This window comes from Apteryx mantelli, chromosome 5 (assembly GCF_036417845.1).
Source record: "Apteryx mantelli isolate bAptMan1 chromosome 5, bAptMan1.hap1, whole genome shotgun sequence".
Classification (NCBI taxonomy): Eukaryota; Metazoa; Chordata; class Aves; order Apterygiformes; family Apterygidae; genus Apteryx; species Apteryx mantelli.
In genome coordinates this window covers 5,921,935-5,949,449 of record NC_089982.1, presented here as the reverse complement: position 1 = coordinate 5,949,449, position 27,515 = coordinate 5,921,935, and the positions used below count along the sequence as shown (strand labels likewise).

Here is a 27,515-nt window from a genome sequence, read left to right as displayed (position 1 = left end):
GCCCCTGAAGTGCTTAGGGGAGACCAAAGGGCCCCTGAGTGGGTTGGGGGGATCCCACAGAGCCCCTGAGGGGTTCAGGGATGCCACGGAGCCCCCCAAGGTTTGGGGTCCCCCCCAAGACCCAGCTGTGCAACCGTTACCCCCCCCCGCCATCACTCACCGCCTCACACAGCGGACGGGCGAGCAGTCTGCGCATGCGCGGTGCCGCGGCTGCGCGGCGGCGGCACGGCGCGTGTCGTCAGCACGCCGGAAGCCCCGCGCCGCCAGCGGGGAAGGGAAGATGGCAGTGCTCCTGGCGCGGCTGTGCCGGGGCGCCCGCGGCCTCCGCGCCGCCCGCCCAACCCTCGCCGCTGCCCCGCCGCCCCGCGCCCTAGCGCGGACGGGCCCCCCGCGGCCGCTCAGCTTTTCGGTGGCGGAGCTGGTGCGCGCTGCGCCGGTCCCCGTGCGGCCTTACCTGCGCCTCATGCGGTTGCACCAGCCCGCTGGTGAGTCGGGCGGGGCGGGGCGGCTGCAGCGTCGGTAGCCATGGCGACGTGGCCGCCGTGGTGACGTGGTCGCCATGGCGACGCTGCTGCGCGCCGTTGGGGGCTGTCCCGACCGTTGCGGCCCGGGAAACGCCGTTGGGGCCGTTGCAAACCGTCCGAGGGGGCGATGGGCAGCGCCCCCCACAATGGTACTGGGGGCAGGAAAGCTGGCACCGGAAGCGCTGGTAATTTCTTCCGGCATTTCTCTCTTCAGTGCTTAGCAGCTGTTGGTTTTCATCTCGTTTTGACGTCCCGCATATGTCATTTCTTCCCTATTCCCTTTCAATTTTTTTTTTTCCCCTTCCCAGGGACGTGGTTGTTATATTTGCCGTGCACCTGGAGTATAGGCCTGGCAGCAGAGCCGGGTTGTCTACCGGACTGGTATATGCTGTCCTTGTTTGGGGCTGGAGCAATTCTGATGCGTGGAGCAGGCTGCACAATTAATGACATGTGGGACCAGGACTACGACAAAAAGGTAGAGAAGTCCCTGTGGACTTGATAAGACCAGGCAGGCTCATAATGTTTGATAAGGAAGTGAATTGCTGTTTATTTAACCAAATAAATCTTTCACCTAGAACATAATAAGTAATTTCATGCCTAAAGCAAGCATAGCACTCCAGGCAAATCCATTTTTCCCCCAGTTTGGAAATTCTTCCATGTTTCTGTTTGAGATGCAATTCATTTGTCTGTGTTTTCTGCTAGAATGATAAAATTGTTTTATTTTTGTATTACTCTATGTTGGGCTGTAGTAAGTGTTCTAGAATACTTACCTCTGTGTAAGCTAATCATATGTTGTCAGCTGTACGTAGTACTTGAACAAAATAAATTTATTTTTTTAACTCTTTTCTGCACATCGGAGCAAAATAAATAACCTCTCTGCTACGTTTTACAGCTAGATGAGCTGTCAGTGAGGCAAATTGGGAATTGGCTGAAAGGCAGAGCTCAGAGGGTTGTGATCAGCAGCACAGAGTCTAGTTGGAGGCTTGTAGCTGGCTGTGTCCCCCAGAGGTCAATATTGGGTCCAATATTATTCAACTTATTCATCAGTGACCTGGATGAAGGGACAGAGTGCACCCTCAGCAAGTCTGCTGATGATACCAAACTAGGAGGAGTGGCTGAGACACTAGAGGGCTGTGCTGCCATTCAGAGAGACCTGGACAGGCCGGCAGAGTTGGGCGGAGAGGAACCTCATGAAGTTCAATAAAAGCAAGTGCAGGGTCCTGCACCTAGGGAGGAATAACCCCCTGCACCAGTACAGGTTGGGGGCTGACCTGCTGGAAAGCAGCTCTGCGTAGAAGGACCTGGGAGTGCTGGTGGACACCAAGTTAAGCATGAGGCAGCAGTGTGCCCTTGTGGCCAAGAAGACCCATGGTATCCTGGGGTGCATTAGGAAGAGTGCTGCCAGCAGGTCGAGGGAGGTGATTCTCCCCCTCTCCTCAGCCCTGGTGAGGTCGCATCTGGAGTGCTGTGTCCAGTTCTGAGCTCCCCAATACGAGAGAGACATGGCACTACTGGAGAGAGTCCAGCAAAGGGCTACAGAGATGATTAGGGGACTGGAACATCTCTCTTATTTGGAAAGACTGAGAGAGCTGGGCCTATTTAGCCTAGAGAAGAGAAGGCTGAGAGGAGATCCTATTGATGCGTACAAATATCCTAAGGGAAGATGTAAAGAGGATGGGACCAGACCCTTTTCAGCGGTGCCCAGCGACAGGACAAGAGGCAACGAACAAACTGAAACAACCATCCGAACATGAGAAAAAAATTCTTCGCTGTGAGGGTGACAGAGCACTGGAACAGGTTGCCCAGAGAGGTTGTGGAGTCTCCTTCTCTGGAGATATTCAAAACCCACCTGAATGCAATCCTGTACAATGTGCTCTAGGTGATCCGGCTTGAGCAGGGGACTTGGACTAGATGATCTCCTGAGGCCCCTTCCAACCTCAACCATTCTGTGATTCTGTGACTTGCTATTTACAATCTACTCAAGAACTATTTGTATGTTTTTTTGTAAATTTTCAGGAGTAGGTTTTCCTTGAGTATTCTTTTCTCCTCTATTTTGTTCACAAGAGGGAAGACAAACAAAATTGTCTGAACCAAAGGCAGTGCCTAATGTCATATTTTGAAATGTACACAAGTGTAGGCTTGGAAAGTATCCTGGTGAAGGGCAATAATTTGCTTGTCCTATCTCCTGTTCTTATATCTTTCTTCAGGTTTTGGGTATTGGCTGCTGTCAAGTAACAGGATAATGAGCCCATCTGATGTGTGAAGTTGTTCTTACAGCAGTGTTGTATTAATGCTGTGGGAAATGAATGATTCAGTAGAGTTTTGTGGTATCTTTGGGTGGTTTAGGGCTCCGCATTTATAAACAACTCCATGTGTCAAAATGATATCACAGAGTGCAGAGTGTGATTAGCAAGATGCAATTTACATTATTATGACTTCATTTATGGATAAATGTAAAGGTTTTAAACAAATTTCCACAGCAGCTCTTTCTTCACAAACCTCAAACAGATATCTGTAACTAGTGTGCTTGAGGCTAGTTTGGTAACAGGATGTTGGGTTGTGGTGTTGGTGATGTCTTTATTTTTTTTTTTATATTCCTGATCATTTAATAAGTGTTACTTTTTTTTTAAACATACCATGTTTGGTCATGATGTGCAGCAGAACTGCTCACAAATTTGTTAAGATGTGCATGTTTAAGTAACAACTTTTTACATTGTTTAAATGGCCAAAACAGTATTTGAAGTTTGGTATAACTAAATAATGAGACAAGGGGAAAACAAACTAAAAAAGCTTACACTTTGTTCTGATGTTTCTTTCTTCCTTTCTTCCTTTATTTGCCTTGATTTCTCTGCTCCTGAGGGAGATTCTAAACTCTTTTATGTCCTGATTAGGGTTAAATTAGTTTTCTTGTTACTGTTATTAGCAATGGCTATGTGTGGCATTCTTAATATTTCAGTGACAGAGGACCGCTGAATCTTTAGGATCTGAAGTCATCGCCATAATCACCTTGATCACAGAAATGTTGCTCTTCTAATATTAGTATAGTTAGCTCACGGCATTTAACCTTTTAAGTTTTACAAGGTTTTTGTTCAGTTAATAAAATTCACATGCAAAATTTCTGTATACATGCAGAATATCTAATGCAGTATATCTAATCAGCCTCATTGCACACAAGTGGCATTTTATTTCTGCTTTGATTTTTGAAGGCAGCATCCTTTTATTGTAAGTATTACTGCTTAGAAATACTTCTCATGTATGTGATGATATACTGAGTTAATATTCTTGGAGGAACCCTGTCCCATTCATTTTGTGACCTGTTTATGTTTTATTTTTTCACTTTCATGTCAGTGGCATGACACTTATTTTTATGACAAGTCTGAATTTATTATATTGGATTTAGTGTTAACATTATTTTTTCTTGTTTTAGGTTGCAAGGACAGCAAGTAGACCCCTGGCAGCTGGAGATATCTCTACTTTTCAGTCCTTTGTTTTTCTTGGGGGACAACTTAGCTTGGCTCTTTGTGTGCTTCTGTGTCTGAATTACTACAGGTGATTTATAAGTGATCTTTTATTATTCAAAATTTCATTTCTGGACTCTGTGATAAGCACAGAGGTTTTCCACAGAAAAGGTTTGGGGGGGACAGAGAGGGGAGGTTTTTAGCCATTGTATTGTAGCTGAAAGTAAAATAATTAGTTCAGTACTATGGACAACATTTGTAATGCTGCACAGTGTGGTGTGATTCTTAGACCAGCAAATAACAAACCTCTTAATACTTCTTACAGTATTGTTCTGGGAGCTGCCTCCTTGTCTCTTGTGATCACCTATCCTCTGATGAAGAGAGTAACATATTGGCCACAGTTAGTTTTGGGTGAGTTTAAAATGTTTTTAGTTTTCAGATACAGTTTTGGGGTTGTTCTAGAAATTAGAAATTGAACTTAAGCCATCTGATCTTACATAAATTAAAATAAAAATGCCTTACAGATAAAGTTGTATTGTGCCAGAAGTTTTTTAAACAATTTATAAGATATCTAAGAATTAGGGTTTGTTTAGTTTTTCTGTTAATAAGCAGTTTCTCTTCTTGTAATGTTGAGAGAGAGTAAGTATTTGTCACATGAGAATCAGCTGTAGTTTTGAGGTTATCTTGAAACCTTTCTTAAATGTGCATTTGCCCCGCATTTCAGTCTTCAATCTCTAATATAACTACTGTAGAGAAACTGATTGCACTTTTATTTCCGCTAGAGCCATAAGACATCTCTCAGTATCCTGCCTTCACATTTCAGCTGCATTCAGCTTTTCAATCAGAATTATAATTTTCAGCCTTTAATTACCGTAGTTGTCTTTTGCAGCATTTTAACTTTAGATGCATTGTTTGAGTACACTCAAAAGCTAATTTTTCCCTATGCTAATGAAATCAAATTTGAAGTGGGGAAAAATGTGTGTAGCTATACGTACTTCTCCATGTATGTCCAGTGTATTTAATGTCAAGTTACTTGTATTAATTACCTGACTGAAAAAGTGTGATAGAAAATAGAGATACTAGTGTGTGTAGAAGAACCTGCTGACCTGATACACAGTCATGCAAATAATATTTAATTCTGCAAATGTAATTTAGATTTCTCCTGGCACCCTTTTAGTGGTGGGGTTTTTTTTGTTTTGTTTTGTTTTTTTAACTCTCCTTCTGCTTTTAGGACTTGCATTTAATTGGGGAGCCCTTCTAGGGTGGTCGGCCATCAAAGGGTCATGTGAGTGGTCTGTGTGTTTGCCTTTGTACTTAGCTGGAGTTATGTGGACGCTGGTATATGATACCATTTATGCGCATCAGGTAGAGTAACAGTTGGAACTTTCAGATATTTGTGTATGTTTGCATATTTAATTTACTACTTTGGATTCAAACAGTACTAACCTGTTGCAATTCTTCACCCTCTAATGAGCTAAAATAGGAAGAAATAAAAAGTCTCTGGGACTCTTTTTCCGCTGTTTAAACATTCAACCTAGTATGCAAAGTATTTGGAGTATAATGGGTTTTGTGTACCTACACATATATGCACTGTGTAAATAATTTTGATGATGCTATTAGCTATTGGGTGCTGAAGTAGCTCTGAGGATCGATCTTTTAATTTAGAGATCTACAGAGAGGCTTAAATTGGGTTCCTAAATAAAAAAAACATTTGTAGTTTTAGTGAGGTCCATTTTTTTCCCTTATGACATAACACTTGGATTTGGGTTTTTTTGCTAATTCATTCTTTCATTTTAGGATAAGAGGGACGACATCCTTATTGGTGTGAAGTCAACAGCATTACAGTTCAATGAAGATACAAAGCAGTGGCTCAGTGGCTTCAGTGCTGCAATGCTCTTGGGCTTGTGCATGGCAGGAATGAATTGTAACCAGACTTTCCCTTATTACTCAGCTGTGGTTGCCGTAGGTGCTCACTTAGCACACCAGGTTTGATTGATTGATTTATACTTTTTCTATGTGGAAGTTCTTGATAAGAAATCGGAGTGCTTTTCAACCCCTCTCAATTTACAAACTACTTGAAAATTTTGCTGTAAATTCCTGTAAAGAGAATTTAAGTCTTCTAACTATAAGCTTGCTTCTCTTTACTACCTTTTGCAGAGCTTACTTTTGAAGAAACTCCAGTGGTCCACAGATTGTAGAGAACTGTTCTCCAGTCTGTTCCTGTTCCAAAGAACTCAGGCTGTGATCTCAAGGGAACAGTTCTCTTCTCACTTCCAGTAACAGCTGTAGCTAGATCCCCCTCAATATGAAATAAGATTTTGCAATTTTTACTGTTCTGATATAGTTTTCACTATGTCTTAGGTATATGATTTAAGACTGCAATTGCAATCTATTATGATTGTTCACTTAATTTAAAAGGCTAAGTGGTCTACTGTATCGAGGGCACATGCAGATCTTTTCTACAATGTGCTGTACCATAGCTGTATAAAAGTGAGTATCGTATGTTGTCTTCCAGAGACAGTTAGTTGTACATCTAAACAATTTTTCTCTACTGTGCCCTAGCACATCAGTCTGGGATTTGACAGTATAACAAAATTTCCCGTGGCTTTTTCTTTACCACCCGTAGCAGATGTTAATATTACAATTTTACAGTAATTGATAGTTCTAGTTCACAGTTCTTTTTGTACCTGAGAACAATCCAATTCAGTCTTGTATTTGTATTAGTTTAGAAATTTTAATGAATAAGAGCAAAACTGAAAATTAGCTTTGTCCAAAAAGGAAGCAGGTAGGATTTTTTTACTCTGTTCTTTCTGAATCCTACTGACTTCTTAAATTATTAATGACTGTCTGGTCTAGTATTGAAGTGACAAGCTAGTCTATAGAAAATTAATTGTTGATCTTAATAGGTGAGTGATAATAAAGGAGTCTGTGCATTGTAAATAGTAAAACTATAAGCAGTCTGAGAAGTTAAGTATATGATGAACATGCAACTTGGCATGAAAGGGGCAGCTGATCTGTACGTTAAAGCACATTAGACTTAAGTAGCACTTTAATGGGGAAGCTCATGTGGCTTGTAGATATTATACATACCTGTGGTTAAGAGAATTCTTGTGATAATGTAGTTTGGTACTTTTCAGCCACTGCTCTTCATGGGGATTGTGCTTGGAAATCTTTGGAAAAAATACTACATTCCTTTGTATAATCATTCAAAGTTTGGATTGTCAGAGTGGCTGTAAACTGTAGTTTTGGCAGAAATGCAAATTAGTTTCCAGCCAACAGGATTTTCATACCCGAGGATGCAGACCTACTGGATGTAAGTGGAGAAGAGTGTACAGCAAGTCTCTAGGTTACCAAAGTCATAAGAACAACATTGTTCTATATACCAAAGAGTATCTTCTTCCTGAGTGATCATTTTAATATTAGTTCTACATAAGCATTTTCATGCTTATCTTTTTGTTCAACATTTTGGAACATGCAGTTACCTAACTGACTTTAAAAAGCTCAGTAAGCCACAATAAGGGTTAGCTTTTTCTTAAATTATTGAATTTTTGCCTGAATCACTGTCTGAGTGGAAATAGAGGAATTTGGGTCATGGATATGTCAAATTTCTGTCCCATTAAAGAAGTTTAACTATAGAAAAATAACATCTCTCTTTGCTTTGCATTTCTAAAGGTGCATCTCATGACTTGGCTGCTGTTGAATTTTATTTTTCAGTTCAATGTTTTAAATTTATGTGTTTTAAATCCAGCCCTGTCATCTCTACACAACAGCAGAAACCACAAATGGTAGCGGAATAGGTTTATTAGGGAAGAGCTAACTTTCATTTCTTTTTGTTGGGTGCACTCTGTTTTGATCTTTTCAGAGGGTGAATTGCAAAGTTTTGGGTGTGTGGTTTTATTTTAGGGGAGGGTTGTACTACTAATCCTTTCATCTGTTTTATTTAATATTTCCTCTTGTCACCTGTCTTAAAAGGCTTTTGCACAACGTTTCGTTTTTGGTAATATTTTTCAGTAACTTTGCTCTTGCTGTGCCATATTTTTTTCATCTATTGTGATTCACAGCAGACACCTGTTGATCTGGGTAAGCCTTGTTTCTAGCTGTTGTTGCAGGTGTCCTGGTTCCTTTTCGCAAGAGAATTGTATAGATGTACTTAAGAGCAACTGGATTAAACCAGCCCTGTGTGACTGGGCAGCTTCTTGTGCATTACAGTTAACTGGATTCACTGCATTCTCTCCATCGCCTTGTTTCTACTGAAATTTAGGCCAACATTTTATAGTAAAATTCCAAAAGGTACAGGGAGGTACCATTTCTTTTAAGTTCCCATTGAAGAATTAGGTGCCTATCTATTGAGGAAAAATCTCAGAAAGACTTGTTTGCATGCCTAGATATTTTTGCGTTTTTAAAAAACAGGCCAGACAGTTAAATATTTAGGCTGTTTATAATATGCTTCACTGGGAAGGTCCAGGAATCATGTCTGTATGTGAAACTTTACTTTTCTGTTGTATGCTCTACAGTAGTTGAATAAATCTGTCAAGTAAATATAGATACCACTTGTGTAACAAAAACCTGTGTAAGCACAGAGTGTTCCTGTTTATTATGGAGCTTCAGGTAGACTTTAGAATTTGAAATGTGCAGACTTTTTTTTTTTTTTTTTTTTTGGCAAAGTGTCTGATTGCAGAATAATATTGATGGAATGTTATACTGTACTTTCACAGATTTACACTTTGGATATAGACAAACCTGAAGACTGTTGGAAGAAGTTTACTTCAAATCGTACGGTGGGAATTCTGCTCTTCGTAGGGATTATGCTTGGAAATCTTTGGAAAAGACAAGACTCAGAAAAGGAAGAAGAGCCTTTAGAAAACAGGTAGTTGAAACTACTATAAATACTGATTTGTTAGTCTGGTTAAAATAAAAATACTGTAAGAGTAAAAACACTTATACCTGTTTCTGGTTTATTCTATTTATTTATAATAGCTGATTAAATTTTCCTTATTTCTAAAAATTTGCAAGTGAGATTAACCAACAATGTAAGTTGTGGTTGTCCTTGAAGGACTTTAACCACCATAAAAGCTTTGACAAGTAAGGCTGCTGAGCATTGCTTAAGGTGATACTGAATGTTTAAATATTGATCCTATGTAGCACAAGTAAACTTCTGTAAAATTCTCGAGACTGTGAGCCCCACCGTTTTATAAATAACACAGATATCTCTTGATGACAGTACATGGGAAATGCAAAGTGATTTCAGGTTATAAATAAAATGTGGTTGTAAATGTTTGATGTTCTGATTTATTGCATGAATAATTCGCAGTTTGGGTTGGAGCTTGTTGTGTGAAATAATTTCCATAACTATTTTTATCCTGAGATGTCCAGAAGCTGTCAGGACTCTATGTGTTTTTTTGCGTGCATGTGTGGTCCAAAATAATAATAAGTCAATAGAAAAGTACTTTAAAATTATCTTTTTGTTTTTGCTCTGATTGCTGGCAGTGGTTCTAAGTTGTATAAGAGCAACAGACTTCTGCAAAGTTGTCTGCACAGAGTGAGCTGAGCTAGTCTATCAAGAACGATTTGAACATGGACTACTGACTTTTAAAAACAGAAAGGCCCAGAAATATTGCAAAGTATGCATGACTGGTAATTGACTATAAGCTACCAATTCATCTTGCAAAGTGAACAACATTTTTTTTATTCTAATCCTTTTACCTTACATTTATTATCTTTATTTGTGATCTTACAGGAAAAACATGTATATAGGAGTAGGTCTGTAAACCAAAAAATAACAACTGCAGGCTAACAATTACATAGCTCCAAACTGTTCCATATTTTTGACTTTTTAAGCTCTATCAGTTATCTAATTTGCACAGTAGTTATGCTTTTTATTGACTCGTGGTGTTAAAGAGCTTGCCCAGTACAGTCTGGAATTAGTTTCTATGCAAGAAGCAACAGACACTCTTATTCCATGAAAATGAGAGTGGAGTTTACTTCAAGCTAATCATGGTAGACAATGCAAGTGAAGTTTTCTTCAGAGAAAGTTTTGCACATGCCTGCGTTTGGAGCTGCAGTTTGATGATACAGAGTATTTGTTAACTAAAGTCGTTGTGGTATTCAAATGGCCTTTCCTTATTTCTGTTCCCCTCCTTCAGTGGTGGGGTACAGCTGTTTGTGCAGTCATGCTAAAAATCAAACTAGGGAACTGATCTGGCTTTAAATAAGACTATCATATTCTAGGGTTATTTAAGTGGTATGTATGAGAGACATGTCAATCCAGAACTGTATGCTCAGGGTTTAACTTTCGTTTCTCCTCAGTGATGATAACAGTTTAAGAGTTTCCTGTTGCAGCAACGTGAGATAGTTTTATAATGAGTAAACAGCTCTGGTTACAGAAAATCCTTCTTGGGGCTGGGCTTGACCTTGGTATTTTTTTGTATGCTTCTTCCTTTTAAAGTGTACTCTGTTAAGTTTTCTTTTGTTTTTTCCTTTTGTGTTCTCTTACTGTTCCAACAAATGATGTCAAAGATCTTTTGAGCAAATTACATACAAATGGATTTTTCGACCTGGATTGTATATACAACAGAAGTACTTGAAAAAGTTAGGAAGCATAACTTTTTTTTTAGGGCCTTTTAGGTCCTTAGGCAGAAATTGTTCTAACACTTGATTTATAAATTTTCAGAGGAGAAAGTATTAAGATGAAGAAAAATACTTTAAATATGAAGAGTAATAAGTTTCTGAATAATTGTGTAACAAAGATGCATTTAGTAGAGGGAGAATTGGACATATCCAGTTCTCTGTTGAACTTTTGTTATTAGGCACTTACTAGTAACCAAAAAAAAAAAAGTCTTGTGATATAATTGGCATGCATCAGTTTCTTATTACTTATATATTACCATAGAGAGGTTGTGACCAGTTAGTTTTATCCATTTTAAACATATTAAAGTGTCTTTAACTAACTTTGATTTGAGAAAAGCTCACATTTTGTAGTGCCTTTGAAACTTCTAGTGTCCTTTCTCCAGTGACAACTCGTCATGATCGAGTATTTATTTTGTAATGATTTATTTTTGCATAGCAAAATAGAATAAAATTTCAAATTTCAAAACAGTCCTGCCCTAAGCTTTAAAATTGTTGCATGTTTTCTGTGGTGGTTTCCTAGAAACAACTCTAAATGCAGTTTGTTACAAAGATAGCCCCCAGCTGTATTTTAGGTTCATTGTATAGAAATGGAAAAAATATATATATATATACTCTAGGCTATCCTATTGACTGTGTTAATTCCAAATCATTTTATGAATAATATACAGAAATAAGACATAATCTTATAAGTGCAAGAAATACAAAGGCTGAACCATTTTCTGGCTAAAAGGCTGTATTTGCTTGCAGACACACGTGCATATCTCCTTCATTCTGCTCCCAAGTTATTCTATTCTGAATCTTCAAGAATCAAACACACACTCAGTTGTGTTTAAAGAAAGTCTGATATAAAAATTATTAAATACACCCATCTCTGAGCAGCATCAGTTTTGTTATTAGCTATTGTGGTTTTGCACAAATAAACTGTTCTTTGGAAGTATTTCCTGCAATGTTGGATGTTGCTTTTCTCTTCCCCTTTCTTTTCTAATTGTTCCTTTTCAGGAGGTCAAAGTAACTAATGCTTTTAAAGGCAGCAGAAAGGTTGAAGCCTTACAAAGGCAAAATTTCAACATTGGCTATTGCTCATTGAAACAGAAATCGCTGTAACCAACAAAAATGTTTGCCTTTACATACTACATGGCATTTCATTGAAAGGTGTGTCAAAAGCAACACCAACTCTGTTCTCAGGGAGCTGTGTACACTAGCTCCTGTAGAAGCAGCAGCAGTGAATACGAGGCTGGAAAATGTGAGGGGCTGCCAAGCCATTGGCAGCAGTTTGTAGCTGGGCTAGAGTTTTGCCTTAAATGCCTCGTAGTGGCAGTTGTGCATGAGATCTTTCCAACTCATCTCTAAAGGAGGAAGGGAATCATGATGTGGTCATCCCAGGTACCTGGATCTTGCCATTTTTGTATTTCTTTAGCAAAAGAAGAGATTTTTAGAAAAAGGAAGCCAGAGATTCCCTTCTTCTATCTCAGGAAAGTACATGTTGCATGCACTTAGCTCAGGAGCTGTCTAATGGAAACAGAATTGGCAAGAGGGCAGGTGAGAGCCAATATTGTTGGGTGGAGAGCAGTCTGGCGGGAGGGGGTTATCAGCTCACTAGGTCAGTCTTAGGGCTGACCATTAAGAGTATGACCTGGGAACAAAAGGGGGATGCTAGTGACATTTCCTGATAATTCAAAATCAGAAAGTTATGTCAAAATGTAGAAAGATCAGAATATCCTCTGGGATGACCTGCATGTCTATCAGGGCTAGAGTAGTAAAAAGCAGCCTGAAAATTAAGGTAATACCTCATCTAGACCAGCACGGAATTGTGGTTAACCAGTATTAAAGGAAGACACACAAAGTACAACTGTTGAGATAAAGGACTGATATGGTAACCAGAAGTGAGAGGATGTATTTTATGGCAAAAATAGGAAAAGGGCTAGTAATTTGTTTCAAAACACATCAAGATGTGAATACCTGTAAGGAAGACCTATTTAAAATTCAAGATTAAATTGGCAGAAGAAGAAGGTGGGCATTAACCAGCTGTGAATAAGTTTTGATACTGGTTAAAAGCTCCTAGGCCATTGGAGAGGTGAGTTTCCTGAAGTGCATCCCTGTAGTTTGTAATGGAGGCAAAGACCAGAACAATTTTTAAGACAGTGTGTAATAGATACATTAGCAGAATTATAAAGGGAATCATAAAAAATGCTTGGTTTTCCAGCACTTTTTTTCCTGGATAGTGCTGCAATAAAAACTCACAAAAGCCCTCTATTCAGCCAGCTATAAACACATTGCTTTGTCTGAGCCAAAGAGGAAGACAAAAGTTCTTTTTTGTTGTTGTTGTTTTTTTTTTTTTAAGATAGTCATCAAAGTATTGTTGAGCTCTGAATGAAAAGTATATTGAAGGAAAGTAACTTTATCTTGAAGTTAACCATGAAGACCCCAGCGCATGCATAACACGAGAGAACTGTTTTGCAGAGAAACTTTGACAACAGCATTAAGTGGTTGCTTATCAGAAAGACCTCTGTGCATTCCATCTTAGTTGTCACGGTGTACTATGGCCAAGTATTTGCAAGACAGAAAATTCCCCAGCTTTATCAGAGCTTATTTTCCCCCAGATTTTGCCATGCTATTAACCACTTTTTCAGAAATTATCAAAAACAATATTTCAGAGAAATATTATGGAAACACTGAGTTTGTTATGTACTCCTTAATGTTTTTCTGGCAATACCTGTGTTCCTTTTGGGTCTTTTGAGCGCAGCTAACAGAGGCAGCGAACAGACGCAGTAGTTTGCACAGCAGTTCATGCAGAAGGGCGCACAAAGGTACCTTCGTTTCTGATCCCTGTGGTGTATGCTTCCTCAAGTATGGTTGTGACACGATGCAGAGCACATTCCCCAGTGGCTGTCGGAGTTGCTGTGTCACAGGCTGGGACCCAGACAGACCCTCTGACAGTAGATGCAGCTCTACAGGTCTCAGGCTGCAGGGAGTGCTTGGGGCCTCTCCGGGAGGCCTGGGCTGACAGTCAGCTCTCCTGCAGGAGGTGTGCTGCTGTTGACAAGTTGTGTTGTCAGGTAAGGGAGTTACAGGAGGAGGGCAGTAGGCTGCGCAGCATCCAAGAAGATGAGCAAGAGATAGACAGGGTATTCTTGGAGACTGTGCGGCTTCGGGAGTCCCAACCCTCCACAGCAGTGGAGTTGCTGGAGGGCTCTGTGCCGTGTGAAACGGTACATCACAACACTGTAGAAGGCGGCTGGAAGCTGGTCACTTCTCGTAGGAAGAGAAAGGCTCCTACTCCTCCTGAAGACTTGCAGCTGAAGAACAGGTTTAGTGCCCTCCAGGATGAGGAGGAGATGGGCATGGCTGCAAGGGAAGTAACTGGGACAACAGACCCTGTGCTTTGCCGGAATGCCCAGAAGAAGTGGCAGGTGATTGCTGTGGGGGACTCCCTGCTGCAGGGGACGGAGGCATCTATCTGCCGACCTGACCTCTTGTCTAGAGAGGTTTGTTGCTTGCCAGGGGCTCGCATACGAGACGTCATGGAAAGACTGCCAAGGCTTGTCCACGCTTCGGACTATTACCCTCTGCTGCTCTTCCACGTGGGCACTAATGACACCAAGGGCAAACTGGAGACCATCAAGCAGGATTTCAGAGCTGTGGGGATGGTGGTCAAGGGTCTGGGAGCCCAGGTCATCTTCTCCTCAATCCTGCCAGTGAGGGGGATGGATGAGCGAAGGAGGAGACAGACTTTCCAAGTTAACAACTGGCTGCGCCGCTGGTGTTGGCAACAGGGTTTTGGTTTCTGCGACCATGGGACCCTGTTTGAAGATCGACAACTGCTGGGGAGAGATGGGATCCACCTCACTAAGTGGGGCACGCGTGTCTTTGCCAACAGGTTGGCCAACCTGGTAAGGAGGGCTTTAAACTAGGAAAGATGGGGGAAGGGGAGAGTTATAGTGACAGGGTAGTTGGCAAAAGGCGGCTCAGGTCGGGACGCCTCCAGCGGGTGCGTGCAGCCAGGGACGTGCGCACAGGACATGGCTATGGAGGATCCTCTTGTATCCTTCCAGGGAAACCTGCATGCTTGATCGCTTCTCTGAAATGCTTGTACACCAATGCACGCAGCATGAGAAATAAACAGCAAGAATTAGAGATCTGCGTACAGTCACAGGGTCATGAAATCATTGCAATTACAAAGACATAGTGGGATAGCTCGCATGACTGGAATGTGGTCATGGGTGGCTACGTGCTTTTTAGGAAAGACAGGCCAGGAAAGCGAGGTGGTGGAGTTGCTCTTTGTATGAGAGAGCAACTGGAATGCATCGAGCTCTGCCTAGGGGTGGACGAAGAGCAAATTGAGAGCTTATGGGTAAGGATGAAAGGGCAGGCTAGCATGGGTAACACTGTCATGGGTGTTTACTACAGGCCACCTGATCAGGAAGAGAAAGTCGATGAGGCCTTCTACAGACAGCTGGAAGTGGCCTCACAATCACAGGCCCTGGTTCTCATGGGGGACTTCAGCCACCCTGATATCTGCTGGAAAGACAACACAGCTAGGCACAAACAGTCCCGGAGGTTCCTGCAGAGCATTGCTGACAACTTCTTGACACAGGTGGTGGAGGAGCCAACAAGGAGAGGTGTGCTGCTGGACCTCGTACTAACAAACAAAGAAGGACTGGTTGAAGATGTGAAGGTTGGGGGCAGCCTTGGCTGCGGTGACCATGAGATGGAGGAGTTCAGGATCCTGCGAGGAGGAAGCAGGGCAATAAGTAGGATTGCAACCCTGGGCTTGAGGAGAGCAAACTTTGGCCTCTTCAGGGACCTACTTGGAGGAATCCCATGGGTGAGGGCCCTAGAAGGAAGGGACATTCAAGAGAGCTGGTTAATATTCAAGCATCACTTCCTCCAAGTTCAAGATTGGAGCATCCCTATGAGTAAGAAGGCAAGCAAAGGAGGCAGGAGCCCTGCATGGCTGAGCAAGGAGCTCCTGGCAAAACTCAGCCAGAAGAAAGAAGTATGCAGAAAGTGGAAAGGGGGAGAGGCCACTTGGGAGGAATATAGGAATGTTGTCAGAGTATGCAGGGATGCGACAAGGAAGGCTAAGGCCCCTTTGGAATTAAATCTGGCGAGAGATGTCAAGGACAGCAAGAAGGGCTTCTTCAAATACATCAGTAGCAAGAGGAAGACTAGGGAAAATGTGGGCCCACTGCTGAATGGGGTGGGTGCCCTGGTGACGAAGGATGCAGAGAAGGCAGAGTTACTGAATGCCACCTTTGCTTCAGTCTTTACTGCTCAGGCCAGCCCTCAGGAATCCCAGACCCTGGAGGCAAGAGAAAAAGTCTGGAGAGAGGAAGACTTTCCCTCGGTCGAGGAGGATCAGGTTAGAGATCACTTAAGGAAACCTGACACCCACAAATCCATGGGCACCAATGGGATGCACTCACGAGTGCTGAGGGAGCTGGCGGACATTATTGCTAAGCCACTCTCCATCATCTTTGAAAGGTCATGGAGAACAGGAGAGGTGCCTGAAGACTGGAAGAAAGCCAATGTCACCCCAGTCTTCAAGAAGGGCAAGAAGGAGGACCCAGGCAACTACAGGCCAGTCAGCCTCACCTGCATCCCTCGAAAGGTGATGGAGCAGCTCATCCTGGAGGCCATCTCCAAGCATGTGGAGGAAAAGAAGGTGATCAGGAGGAGTCAGCATACATTCACCAAGGGGAAATCATGCTTAACCAATCTGATAGCCTTCTCTGATGGAAAGACTGGCTGGGTAGATGAGAGGAGAGCAGTGGATGTTGTCTCCCTTGACTTCAGCAAGGCTTTCGACACTGTCTCCCATAACATCCTCATAGGTGAGCTCAGGAAGTGTGGTTTAGATGAGTGGACAGTGAGGTGGATTGAGAACTGGCTGAATGGCAGAGCTCAGAGGGTTGTGCTCAGTGGTGCAGAGTCTAGTTGGAGGCCTGTAGCTAGCAGTGTCCCCCAGGGGTCAGTACTGGGTCCAGTCTTGTTCAACTTCTTCATCAATGACCTGGATGAAGGGACAGAGTGCACCCTCAGCAAGTTTGCTGACGATACAAAACTGGGAGGAGTGGCTGATACCCCAGAGGGCTGTGCTGCCATTCAGAGAGACCTCCACAGGCTGGAGAGGTGGGCGGAGAGGAACCTCATGAAGTTCAACAGAGGGAAGTGCAGAGTCCTGCACCTAGGGAGGAATAACCCCCTGCACCAGTACAGGTTGGGGGCTGACCTGCTGGAAAGCAGCTCTGCGTAGAAGGACCTGGGAGTGCTTGGGGACACCAAGTTAAGCATGAGGCAGCAATGTGCCCTTGTGGCCAAGAAGTCCAATGGTATCCTGGGGTGCCTTAGGAATAGTGTTGCCAGCAGGTGGAGGGAGGTGATTCTCCCCCTCTCCTCAGCCCTGGTGAGGTCACATGTGGAGTGCTGTGTCCGGTTCTGGGCTCTCCAGTACAAGAGGGATGTGGCACTACTGGAGAGAGTCCAGCGAAGGGCTACAAAGATGATTAGGGGACTGGAACATCTCTCTTATTTGGAAAGACTGAGAGAGCTGGGCCTATTTAGCCCAGAGAAGAGAAGGCTGAGAGGAGATCTTATTAACGTGTACAAATATCTTAAGGGAGGGTGTAAAGAGGATGGGGCCAGACTCTTTTCAGTGGTGTCCAGCGACAGGACGCGAGGCAACAGGCACAAACTGAAACACAGACACTTCCATCTGAACATGAGGAAAAACTTCTTTACTGTGAGGGTGACAGAGCACTGGAACAGGTTGCCCAGAGAGGTTGTGGAGTCTCCTTCTCTGGAGATATTCAAAACCCGCCTGGACACGATCCTGTGCAACGTGCCCTAGGTGACCCTGCTTGAGCAGGGGGGTTGGACTAGATGATCTCCAGAGGTCCCTTCCAACCTCAACCATTCTGTGAGTCTTATTTCAGCATTGGTTTGAAGGGCCTTAAAAATTAATTTGCTTCAACTTGCATGATGCTGTCTTTTTTCACAATAGTGCATCTTCTCCTAGATGCATGATGTCACTGAAAACAGTGATACAGTAAATGAAAGACTTGACAAATCACTAAAACCAGGTATCATGGTGACTGTAACCTTTCAGAGAGAGAGAAGCTGAGAGATCTCTTCTTTTCCTCTTGCTTGGGAAGAAGATCCAGACCAGAAAGCCAAGTACAGGTTGCCTGTCAGGTTGGTTGGCCTAGTGTCACTCTTGTTGCAGTAAAGGACAGGCTGAAGGCCTTGTGATAATGTGATGAAGTGTGTGCTTCCTCCATCAGGTGCCAGTAGATAAAGACCCGATCTCTCACCAGTAAGTATTCTTCCAGTGTATGCAGGGTTCATTTGTCATGAGTCTTCATCCGGTGAGGCTGTTCTGCATAGCTGGCCTGCTACCAGTGAGCCTGATACCCAGTAGCCTGTTTTTTTTCTCATATGTTGGATAGCATTGGTAGGACTTGCTCTGCTATCTTCCTGTGTCTGTCAGTAGATTTGTGAGCTGCTGTGCTGTCGCTGTTTGTGCACGCTTTCAGTGATAGTCTGAGATCTTGGGAAATCTTTAAAAGGAATCCATGCTACAGAGTAGGTATAAAGCCAGTAATTATTGTATCTGGTGTCAAGAGAGAGGGGAGAAGGGAGAGAGAGGGGAGAAGGGAGAGAGAGGGGAGAAGGGAGAGAGAGGGGAGAAGGGAGAGAGAGGGGAGAAGGGAGAGAGAGGGGAGAAGGGAGAGAGAGGGGAGAAGGGAGAGAGAGGGGAGAAGGGAGAGAGAGGGGAGAAGGGAGAGAGAGGGGGAGAGGGAGAGGGGGAGAGGGGGAGAGGGAGAGGGGGAGAAAGAGAAGGGGAGAGAGAGGGGAGAGAGAAGGAGGGGGGAGAGGGAGAGGGGGAGAGAGAGAAGGGGAGAGAGAGGGGGAGAGAGAGAGAGGGGAGAGAAGGAGGGGGAGAGAGGGGGAGAGAGAGGGGAGAGAGAAGGAGGGGGAGAGAGGGGAGATAGAGAGGGGAGAGGGGGAGAGAGAGGGGGAAGAGGGGGGAGAGAGAGGGGAGAGAAAAGGAGGAGGGGGGGAGAGAGAGAGGGGGGAGAGAGAGGAGAGAGAAAAGGAGGAGAGGGGGGAGAGAGAGAGGAGAGAGAAAAGGAGGAGGGGGGAGAGAGGTGGAGAGAGAGGAGAGAGAAAAGGAGGAGAGGGGGGAGAGAGGTGGAGAGAGAGGAGAGAGAAAAGGAGGAGAGGGGGGAGAGAGGGGGAGAGAGGGGAGAGAAAAGGAGGAGAGAGGGGAGAGAGAGAGAGGAGAGAGAAAAGGAGGAGAGGGGGAGAGAGAGAGGATAGAGAAAAGGAGGAGAGGGGGGGAGAGAGGTGGAGAGAGAGGAGAGAGAAAAGGAGGAGAGGGGGGAGAGAGGTGGAGAGAGAGGAGAGAGAAAAGGAGGAGAGGGGGGAGAGAGGGGGAGAGAGGGGAGAGAAAAGGAGGAGAGAGGGGAGAGAGAGAGAGGAGAGAGAAAAGGAGGAGAGGGGGAGAGAGAGAGGATAGAGAAAAGGAGGAGAGGGGGGAGAGAGGGGAGAGGGGAGAGAGAGGGGGGAGAGAGAGAGGAGAGAGAAAAGGAGGAGAGGGGGGAGAGAGAGAGGAGAGAGAAAAGGAGGAGAGGGGGGAGAGAGGGGAGAGGGGAGAGAGAGGGGGGAGAGAGAGGGGAGAGAAAAGGAGGAGGGGGGGGGAGGGGGGGAGAGACAGAGGGGGGAGAGAGAGAGGAGAGAGAAAAGGAGGAGAGAGGGGGGAGAGAGAGAGGAGAGAGAGGGACACTACTGCGTAGCAAATGGCCACCACCTAGACCTGAGATATTGTTCTCTCAAAGTTTAACGTGTATATCCTTCATAGTCATTTTTACAAGGTGGCTTGAATGTGTGCCAGGTTGAATTGACTGTATGCCAAATAAAACCATGAAGAAAGAAGGAAGGGGGTGTGGCTGGTTGTAAATAAATGTGTATGCTTCTCAAAAATATTTTTCAAATATTTCCTTGAAAGATTTAGTAAAATCAAGATGCCCCTACTACAAAGGGTGAAGGATGGTAGACATTCATTTCCAATTAATACAAATGATTAGGGAAGTAGAGTAAGTAAGTGGAAGTCAGGAAGTTATGATAAAGCTTGCACTTTTAAGCCCTGTCTACAAGGTAGTTGCTAAAGGAATTACTGAGAAAAGAGATCTTTTAATCCTGATGCAAAATAAAACAAGACACCATCTGAATAAGGCAAATTGCTAAATACCTATGGTTTTCTTTATGTGTGTCAAAATATAGGTTCTATTCTGTTGGATTATGGTGTTATTAATATATTCTTTAATTCAATATGATGAATAAGTTAAGAAAGACTATGAAATAAAAAAAATCCTCAGGTTGGTTTAGGAAAATATGATCTGATAGTTTAAGATGTAGGATTTGGAAAAGTGTTTAGCTTAGCTTTATATGTGTAATAATGTATACACTGCAAATTTAACCTTTCTGTCTGTCAGTAGCACTTTGCCCAATATAAAATATTTTCTACTTGCATAAAAATCATATTTTCTCTCTAAAAAGAAAAGTTTGTGATAGTTACAATGCTTGTCAGTATTATTGTGACAGTTCACAGTGTCTTTAAGGTTCTGTGTATTTGTTTGAAAAACTTAATTTAGAAGAGTATTAACTCCATAGCTCTATCCAAACCTAAGATAATCAGCTTAATTTATTTACCAAGCTTACACATGTGTATTTAATAATTCAGAAATATAAATGCATCCATAAAAAGGAACAGGGAGCGTACTTGTAAACAGAGCAGCAGAATAAATGCAAAGGTATTATTGCAACCCGTTGTTTGTTTGCTCAGGGCTGAAAACAGAGGAAATGAGTCTGGGTTGGGGTTTCCTCAGCAGATCTCTGCCGGGAGCGGGCCTGGCTGAGACCCCCCGGTGTAGCAGCCGGGCTCCCAGCATGAGCAGGCCTCCTCCGTCAGGCCAGCCTGAAGCCACAGGAGTCACGCTATTTCACCTTAGCAGCAATTTAAAGAGTTAAAGCAAACAAGCAAATCTGTAGAACCTCTTCCTCCAAAGCCTTTTCCGTGAGAAAATTTTTGAATAACAACATCCTGAGGTTCTCTTTGTTTTCTCTGCTTTTTGATATTAAGAGTATGCTTATTCTTTGAGGGAAAATATTTTAATGTTGGAAAAATGCTTATCTCAATTAAGACGAGTCATTCAGGCCTATTCTTCCCATAACAACAACCACATATAAATAGAATTAAGGGATTATGACAATGTATATGCAACCATTTTTTTTTTAATATGAACAAAATTCTCTGACTTAATTCTGAAAAGAAAACCTAATTGCGCTCTGCATGTGTTAAATTTCTGGTCATAGTGACATGGCATAACTCCTGACCCCCTCACTCTGGTTACCTCCCACTGTTATGTTTGCTTGCTACTACCAATGAGAGTCTCAAGAGTGAAAAAGTTGAGTTTCATTTTCCCCAAAGCCTTTATGTACGAGACGACAGCCAGGAAAGAGCCCTTCTTCTGCCTGAGGCTTCCCTGCAAGACCTGCTGCATACTTCTGTGAGCAAGGTTTGTTCTCTTAAAACATTAAAAACTTGTTAGCTGCTAAGTTGGTTATGGCCCAGGAAAAGGGGGCAGCTAATGAAAATGGAAAAATTAAAGAATTATTTTTTCTGCTCAAATCATTTAAATCAAAATATATGGCAAATCCAACTGGGGTTCTTTTAAAAAACTGCTCAAAAGCTGGGTTACAGAGAGATTACTTCTTGTTTGCTCTTTTCTCCTTTTACTAGAATTGTATAAATGTATCAAAAGAATCAGACTGATACTTTGCTATCTGTTTAAATTAGGTTGTCTGCTTGTCTAAATGAGTACTTGAAATCAAATTCCTCTTATCAGTGGTGTTCAGGTTTTGCAGCTATATAGTTTTTGGAAGATTTGGGGTAGTTTCTAGAGTATGTGCTGAATGTAGTTCATATCTTACAAGAAGGCTGTACATCAGTTGCTTTTATATGTTGCTGCATGGTCCCTTTGTGCATTTTCTGTCCTTTTCAGTGTTGTAGTGACCTCCTGTCTTGGGAGCTTAAAATGCCAATGAGTTTGATGTAGTAGTGGGGAGAGGAGCATCTTCATGTTGCAAAGTTTTCAGCTAAGAGAAGAGAAAGGATGTGGATAATACCCATATATTGAATAATTTGCATTTGTAATAGTGTAAAAAGTGTAGATGAGTTGTGCGTTTACCATGTGCTAATAGTGTTTCTGTTGGTTGGCAGAGGAGACAGCTCAGAGGCAATCATTGTTCCCACTTCTCTTTGTACAGATACCTGATTTTGCCTCTGGTAGATTCAGTCTCCCTTTAAAATAAAGGTTGCACATGCTGCCATATAAAGATAAGAAAGGGCTTTCTGAAGGCTTGGGGTTTGCCACCCACATAGTGGTGGAGTCAGAATGTGCTCCAATACCAAGGAGAATTTATCCAGGGCTTTAAGAAGCATTGCCCTGAGTGATATCAGTTTCTATTCTGGCTTGTGTGCTCAGTAGCTGTGTGGGGAGAGGCTTGAAGCTTGAGCAACATTTTTCTTACATTTGCCAATATGGTGTTTCTGAGGAGGAGAAAAAAAAATCAGTTTGTAGCAAGAAATCTTAACAAATTTCACCAATTTGTTTATATAATTTATATAATTATATATAATTTTTTATATATTTTTTATGTAATTTTCCTTCCACTTTCTTCTATTTTTGCACAACCATTATGACTTTGCCTCAGGGCAGAATTTATTTTTTATTGTTACATGAAATGTGTGCTGTCTTTTACTTGGCTAGCATAATAAGAATACAGTCATTCTTTATTTTTCATTTAGATCTGAAGCTTTCTGTTTTTCAAGGTCTACTTGCTCACTCATCCACAAGAAAGCAAGGATTGGGATCAAACTTAAGATGTAAGGCTGAGTATCTGTGTTTCTCAATCTCTACAAAACAGGCCTGGCGATTCTTTTCTAACGTACCTCTCTTTCACTGAGTCTAGCTTGGTTAGAAGGATATGTTAGACTATGGCTATTTACCAAATGCTTTGTACTCATGCCAAAGCATTCTTTTGAAAAATACTCAAAGTTCAACAACTGAAACATCTGTGTTATTTGCTTTAGCCTAGATTCACTATCAAGCTCTGCGCAGAACAAATGAAATTAGTGAACTGTGTCTAAACATTAGCAAAACCTTTCTGGAATGGGAGGAAAAGTGAATGGTTGGATGCTGTTTAGGGGGCCAGATAATACAGGCAAAAACCTGAAAAGATTCCAAATGTGGGTAACAAATGGTTATGTGCAAGAATACAGTACAGGATACAGGAGTGTGCATCATTTTTCCATCCTCTGACAGGTCTGCAACACATCACTTAGATGGGTTGTTAATGTCTAAATGTATGTCTTGCTAGTTGGCTATGGTTTCCAAAATCCTAATCATTTTTTGAGTTGGGGCTGCTGCATTTACTGAATTTTGTGCTGAACAGCTATCCAACATGTGGTATGTTAGCTAGGAAACTGGCCATTAGTCCAATCAACAAGGAAATGCTGTGGAGGGAAAGAAGAGATGACCAGAGTTGCTGAGCGTCAGGGTATTTTTCACATAGGTTGCTGTGAAACTGCAATGGCCAGTATTTTTAATGAAAACTGGCAAAATGCCTAGTAAACACTTGTATCGGAACAAGTGCAACATGCTTATAAAAGTATAACTTTAATAAGCAAAATTCTGTATTGTAAGCCATAGTGAACTGAAAAGCAAATCAAGATGCTCTTGAAGACTTTGTGATTTCATTTTCACAACAGCAAGGGAGAAGGAGAGGAAAGGCCATATACTGAACAGCAAAGAGAACTAACTTTACTTCATGTCTGGTTTGCTGTCCCTAACACCCTGACTCTGGGAACTCTGTAGGCCACTTTGAAAAAGTTTTCAAGGGAAGCCGGGGGGAAAGAGGGATGTTCTCACTTAAAACTGCTAGCTACTTCAACTTTAAAAATTCAGTCTACTCAAGCTAGGAGAAGGTGTGCAACTTTCAGGCACTGCCAAAGCAGAAGATGCTATTCCCAGTGGCCATAAATCAGCTATGATGAGGGGGGTTTGTCACAGGATTCCCTCAGTGGCTCCAGTCGTATTTTAAGAACATAGTTTGAAATGGCTTTTGCAGAAAACGGGGGAGTCTTAGGGGTATTTAACCCGATTACAGAGGAAAGAGCTCTTGTTTGTTGTGCAGTATGTGACTTAATCACTTGGTGTTCTTAATGTCTGAGTCTTGCCTTGAGGCAAAATTCTCTTGTTTTCTACTGAAAGGCATTTGCCAAGCCTAAAAAAAAAAAAATGACTTAACACAAGGTTTAAATAGTGTCACTGATGACCTAATACCTTATCATCCTATGCACCTAGAAAAGACCTAGACAAAAATGCTAGTTAGTGAACAACTTACATGTAGTAAGCAGAACTGCATTTCTGCAGTTGAGAGTTTTGGTAGAGTTTTGGTCTTTTCTGGAAAAAAAAAAGAAAAAAGAAAGAAAGAAAATGAACACAAGAAGTGTCAGTAACCTAAAGAATGGGCAAAGTTTTTGTAAAACGTTTATTAGGGTGCCAAGAGAAACCATTTGTGTCATGGCATATGACTCCAAAAAGACAAGATTAGAAGGACTGCAGCAGAAGACAGTAGTGGAATTTAGCTGGAGTTATGAGGTCACAGTAGACGAGAAAGGAGAAGAGAAATTAAAAACAGCTGGAAGACAAATACTTAGCAGAAAAAAGCAGCCAGCTTGAAAGCATGATCGTGAATGTCTGACAGAAAGTGAGACTATCTAGTACAAAAGAGAGTTGAGAAGAGGCTTCGGGGAAAACAATTAAAAAATGGCAGAGAAGCACGGTGGAACAACTAATCACAGGAGAAGAGAGAAATGATCATGGTATCATAGCCAGGAAACAGTGCTGATCATGGAAAAAAAATTACACCTAGCTATAGGTAATGGTGAGAGGCCAGTACAGTCTTCAGTGAGACAGAAAGAGAACAAGAAGCAATTGAGGCAGGTTTGTGGCTGAGAAGCATTGACAAGTCCGTTGCTAGAGCAGGTGAGCACGTCATGGTGGACCAAAATGTGGACCTGAGACTGAAAAGGATGCTGCTGGGAGTGGAGAAAAATCCACTGCTCATCCTTTCCATTGGGATAGGGACAAAGCCAGTGGCTGTGTAAAACATCTGTGGAGCAGTGCTCCTAATCATCCTGGATGGAGAACCACCCCCAAGAGCATCCTGGGAACAGAAAGTGGGGGGGGAACAAACTGGGTAAGAGGGGTTAATAGAAGCCTTTTAACTTGGATAAGGACCTTGGTAAAGAAAAGACCACAAAAAGTGCTAAAAGGGCAAGTATCTGTCCTCAAAGGCTGATCCTGGAACTTGTCTTGTTAGAAATTTTCACTGATGATCTTCAATGACAGCTTCATCCTGTGCTGATGAGATTAGCTGTCATGCAAGGCCAAGAGGTATCGGAAATCCAGACAGGGATCTGAATATCACTGTCGAAGCCCTGCACTTCTAAAGTAGCTGGGCCCCTGTACAATGAAGCATTTTCCACGCATAGCCGGGATGATGAGGTGCTGCTGCCTTTGGTGGCAGGCCCTGTCCTGCCCTGCCTGCCTCTGTGCTACCAGCCAAGTGCAAAGGGCTCTGCTGGCAGCGCAGCCAGTGACAGCTGGAGGCCCAGACCAGTGGGAAGAGAGATGATGCCATTCCCACGGGGTGGGTTCCCTCAGGGATAGTCCGCAGTGCCCAGTTGAGCACTGAAAGCCAGAGCAGGTTTGGGCTGGGCGAGGTGTAGTCCCTGGTGTCCCAGGAGTGGTGCTTTCCAGTGTTACAAGCCACATGTGCTTTCGTGGGTAAATTCAGGGAAGCTCGTGACTTGCTTCCACTCAGCCTGCCCATGCTTTGCTGCCAGGAACTGCAGGAGCTTCTGACACCCACGGCACTGAACCGTCCTCGGACCTGAGGGAGGCTGAGGGTGCTGCTGCGGCATCACCACTGGGGCGCAGACTCCAGCAGCACATACGCGGGTATGTGAATGCATGAGTGCTGCTTGCTCAGGCTGCCGTAGCCTGGGGCCAGGGTGCTCAGTGCCTGCTTCCCCCCTGGCTTTTGTTTCTGAGTGGGAGAGAGAGATTTACTGCCCCAGGACTGGCCTCAACGGCTCTGGGTGCGCTGTTCCTTGCCCCAGCCCCTGCTGCTGCTTGCAGGAGCCGTTCTGGACCTTGCAACTTGTTGGGCCACCAATGACAGTAAGGGTGGTGGTGTCCCAGTGAGGTACACCTGCGTGTGTGTTGTTCTGTGAGCATGTGAAAAGTGCTTTTTGGCAATGGAATCAGTCTTCACTGATATTAGTATGTGCTGAGAACTGACTGTGTGTCTGGCTGATTATTAGCTGGGTTTAATTATTGTTTTTATTATTGCTGTGTATTTTAGGAGAATGTCCATCTTTGAGTATGGCAACACAAGAAAGATACTGATTTTAACAGTATCTGACTTCTAAATATCTAATAGTGATTGTAAGTGAAGGGAGACAATAGTCTCGTGAAACATTTTTATTATTTTTATTATTATTATTATTATTATTGTCAAGAGCTACTCATAAGAACTTATAGTGAAAACATATTCAGACCAGTGTGATATTTGGGTTGAGTGTTAGGCATGAAGAGATGTGATGTATGTATATTGTATTTACATTTATGGTATATATCTATGCACATTGCTTCTTGATGTTAGAACCCTTCCTGCTTTGGTCTTTCATTGAAGCAAAAGGGATTTTTTTTGTCTGAGTAAAGTGCTAGTGAAAATCCCTGAATCCACATTGAAAAACAGCAGCAAGAGTGTAAGATTTTCATTTCTCAGTACCATCCTGAGTATTTTGTGTTTCCCAGATCTAAGGTCATAAGCTGTGGCAGAGAAGGGCACAGTTCCTCCAGAAATAAATAAGGAACCACTAGCTGTTAGTCATGGACTGAAATGGTGCCTTTCCTCTGAATAGGGAGAGTTATTCTTGATTTTGAGGTGAGGAAGAAGGAGGCTTTTGAATGAAAGTATTCAACCATTCAGCATCCAGGTGGGGAAGAATTAGCAAATTTTACCCCATGGATGACTTCACTGGCCGCTACAGTTTGGTCACCTCCATCCATGCAATTTACTTGCTTTGTTTCCTGCCAGGTGTCACTAACTGTCCTGTTCCTCCCCTTTCTCTTTCAGAAGATCAAGGTGATCTGAAGAAACTAGAGATGGCCTCTCCGCCCGTTGTTACAACCCAGCCTCAATATAGCATGCCTGTTTCATCCATATCAATAAATATGTGGCAGACAGGCCTGATGGACTGTTGCACTGACTGTGGCGTGTGTAAGTGTATAACTGGATATCTTATTTCAACCATCCATGTGAAGAGGGGCTTCAGACAGCTGCTGAAACAGGTGGTGTGGTACGGTTTGTCCCATGCCTTCTCAGAGCTGTTCTTGAAGCGATGCTAACACCTGCTTGTTCTGATAAATAGTGGAATAACTAGAGCAGTGTAACCTGCTCCCCAAAAGGTGTTTTTTGGTGGTGGGATAATGAACGCCTACTTTGAAACAGTCTCAGATATGAGGCCCAGGCAGCATTTCCAGTGATGGAGGTGGACTGAGCTAGCACACTACACTCTGTCCTTCACCTCACCTTGTTACCTCTGGCTAAGAAAGCAGGACCTTGTCCCTCATTGCTGACAGCAGGCTAATGGAAGTGTCAGGTGTTCATCCTGTTGCAAAAACAGAGCTTTTCTTGGTGAAGACGATACAGGCAGCCCTAATTAGTGGACAAAAAACTGCAGGAAACTTGCAGTCTCTTGTGCCAT

The 27,515-nt window shown here is 42.8% G+C and overlaps 1 protein-coding gene across 5 annotated transcripts; it reads left to right on the top strand.

Moving 5' to 3' along the window:
• The first annotated feature begins 280 nt into the window (after positions 1-280).
• On the top strand, positions 281-26,994 carry COQ2 (coenzyme Q2, polyprenyltransferase). Of its 5 annotated transcripts, none has more exons than XR_010884323.1 (10): positions 281-485; positions 833-999; positions 3,952-4,073; positions 4,308-4,393; positions 5,214-5,347; positions 5,780-5,968; positions 8,698-8,849; positions 21,102-21,189; positions 22,482-22,559; positions 26,885-26,898. XR_010884323.1 is itself a non-coding variant. In XM_067297387.1 (9 exons), exons 1-9 carry the CDS (start codon positions 281-283, stop codon positions 26,900-26,902), a joined length of 1,161 nt encoding a protein of 386 aa, XP_067153488.1. In that variant the 3' UTR covers positions 26,903-26,994. The 5 variants fall into 5 exon arrangements, 2 of the variants coding, with proteins under 2 accessions (XP_067153488.1, XP_067153489.1); XR_010884321.1 differs by lacking the exon at positions 26,885-26,898 and adding an exon at positions 25,587-25,696; XR_010884322.1 differs by lacking the exon at positions 26,885-26,898 and adding an exon at positions 25,565-25,696.
• Positions 26,995-27,515: the final 521 nt, after the last annotated feature.

What these genes read in the sequence shown, in the direction of transcription:
- COQ2 (XM_067297387.1), top strand. Translation starts at nt 281, where the DNA reads ATGGCAGTGCTCCTGGCGCGGCTGTGCCGGGGCGCCCGCGGCCTCCGC. An exon ending in TTGGCCACAGTTAGTTTTGG is followed by an intron (nt 4,394 to 5,213) that starts GTGAGTTTAAAA and finishes TTCTGCTTTTAG; the next exon opens with GACTTGCATTTAATTGGGGA. An exon ending in GAAGAGCCTTTAGAAAACAG is followed by an intron (nt 8,850 to 21,101) that starts GTAGTTGAAACT and finishes TTTTCCCCAAAG; the next exon opens with CCTTTATGTACGAGACGACA.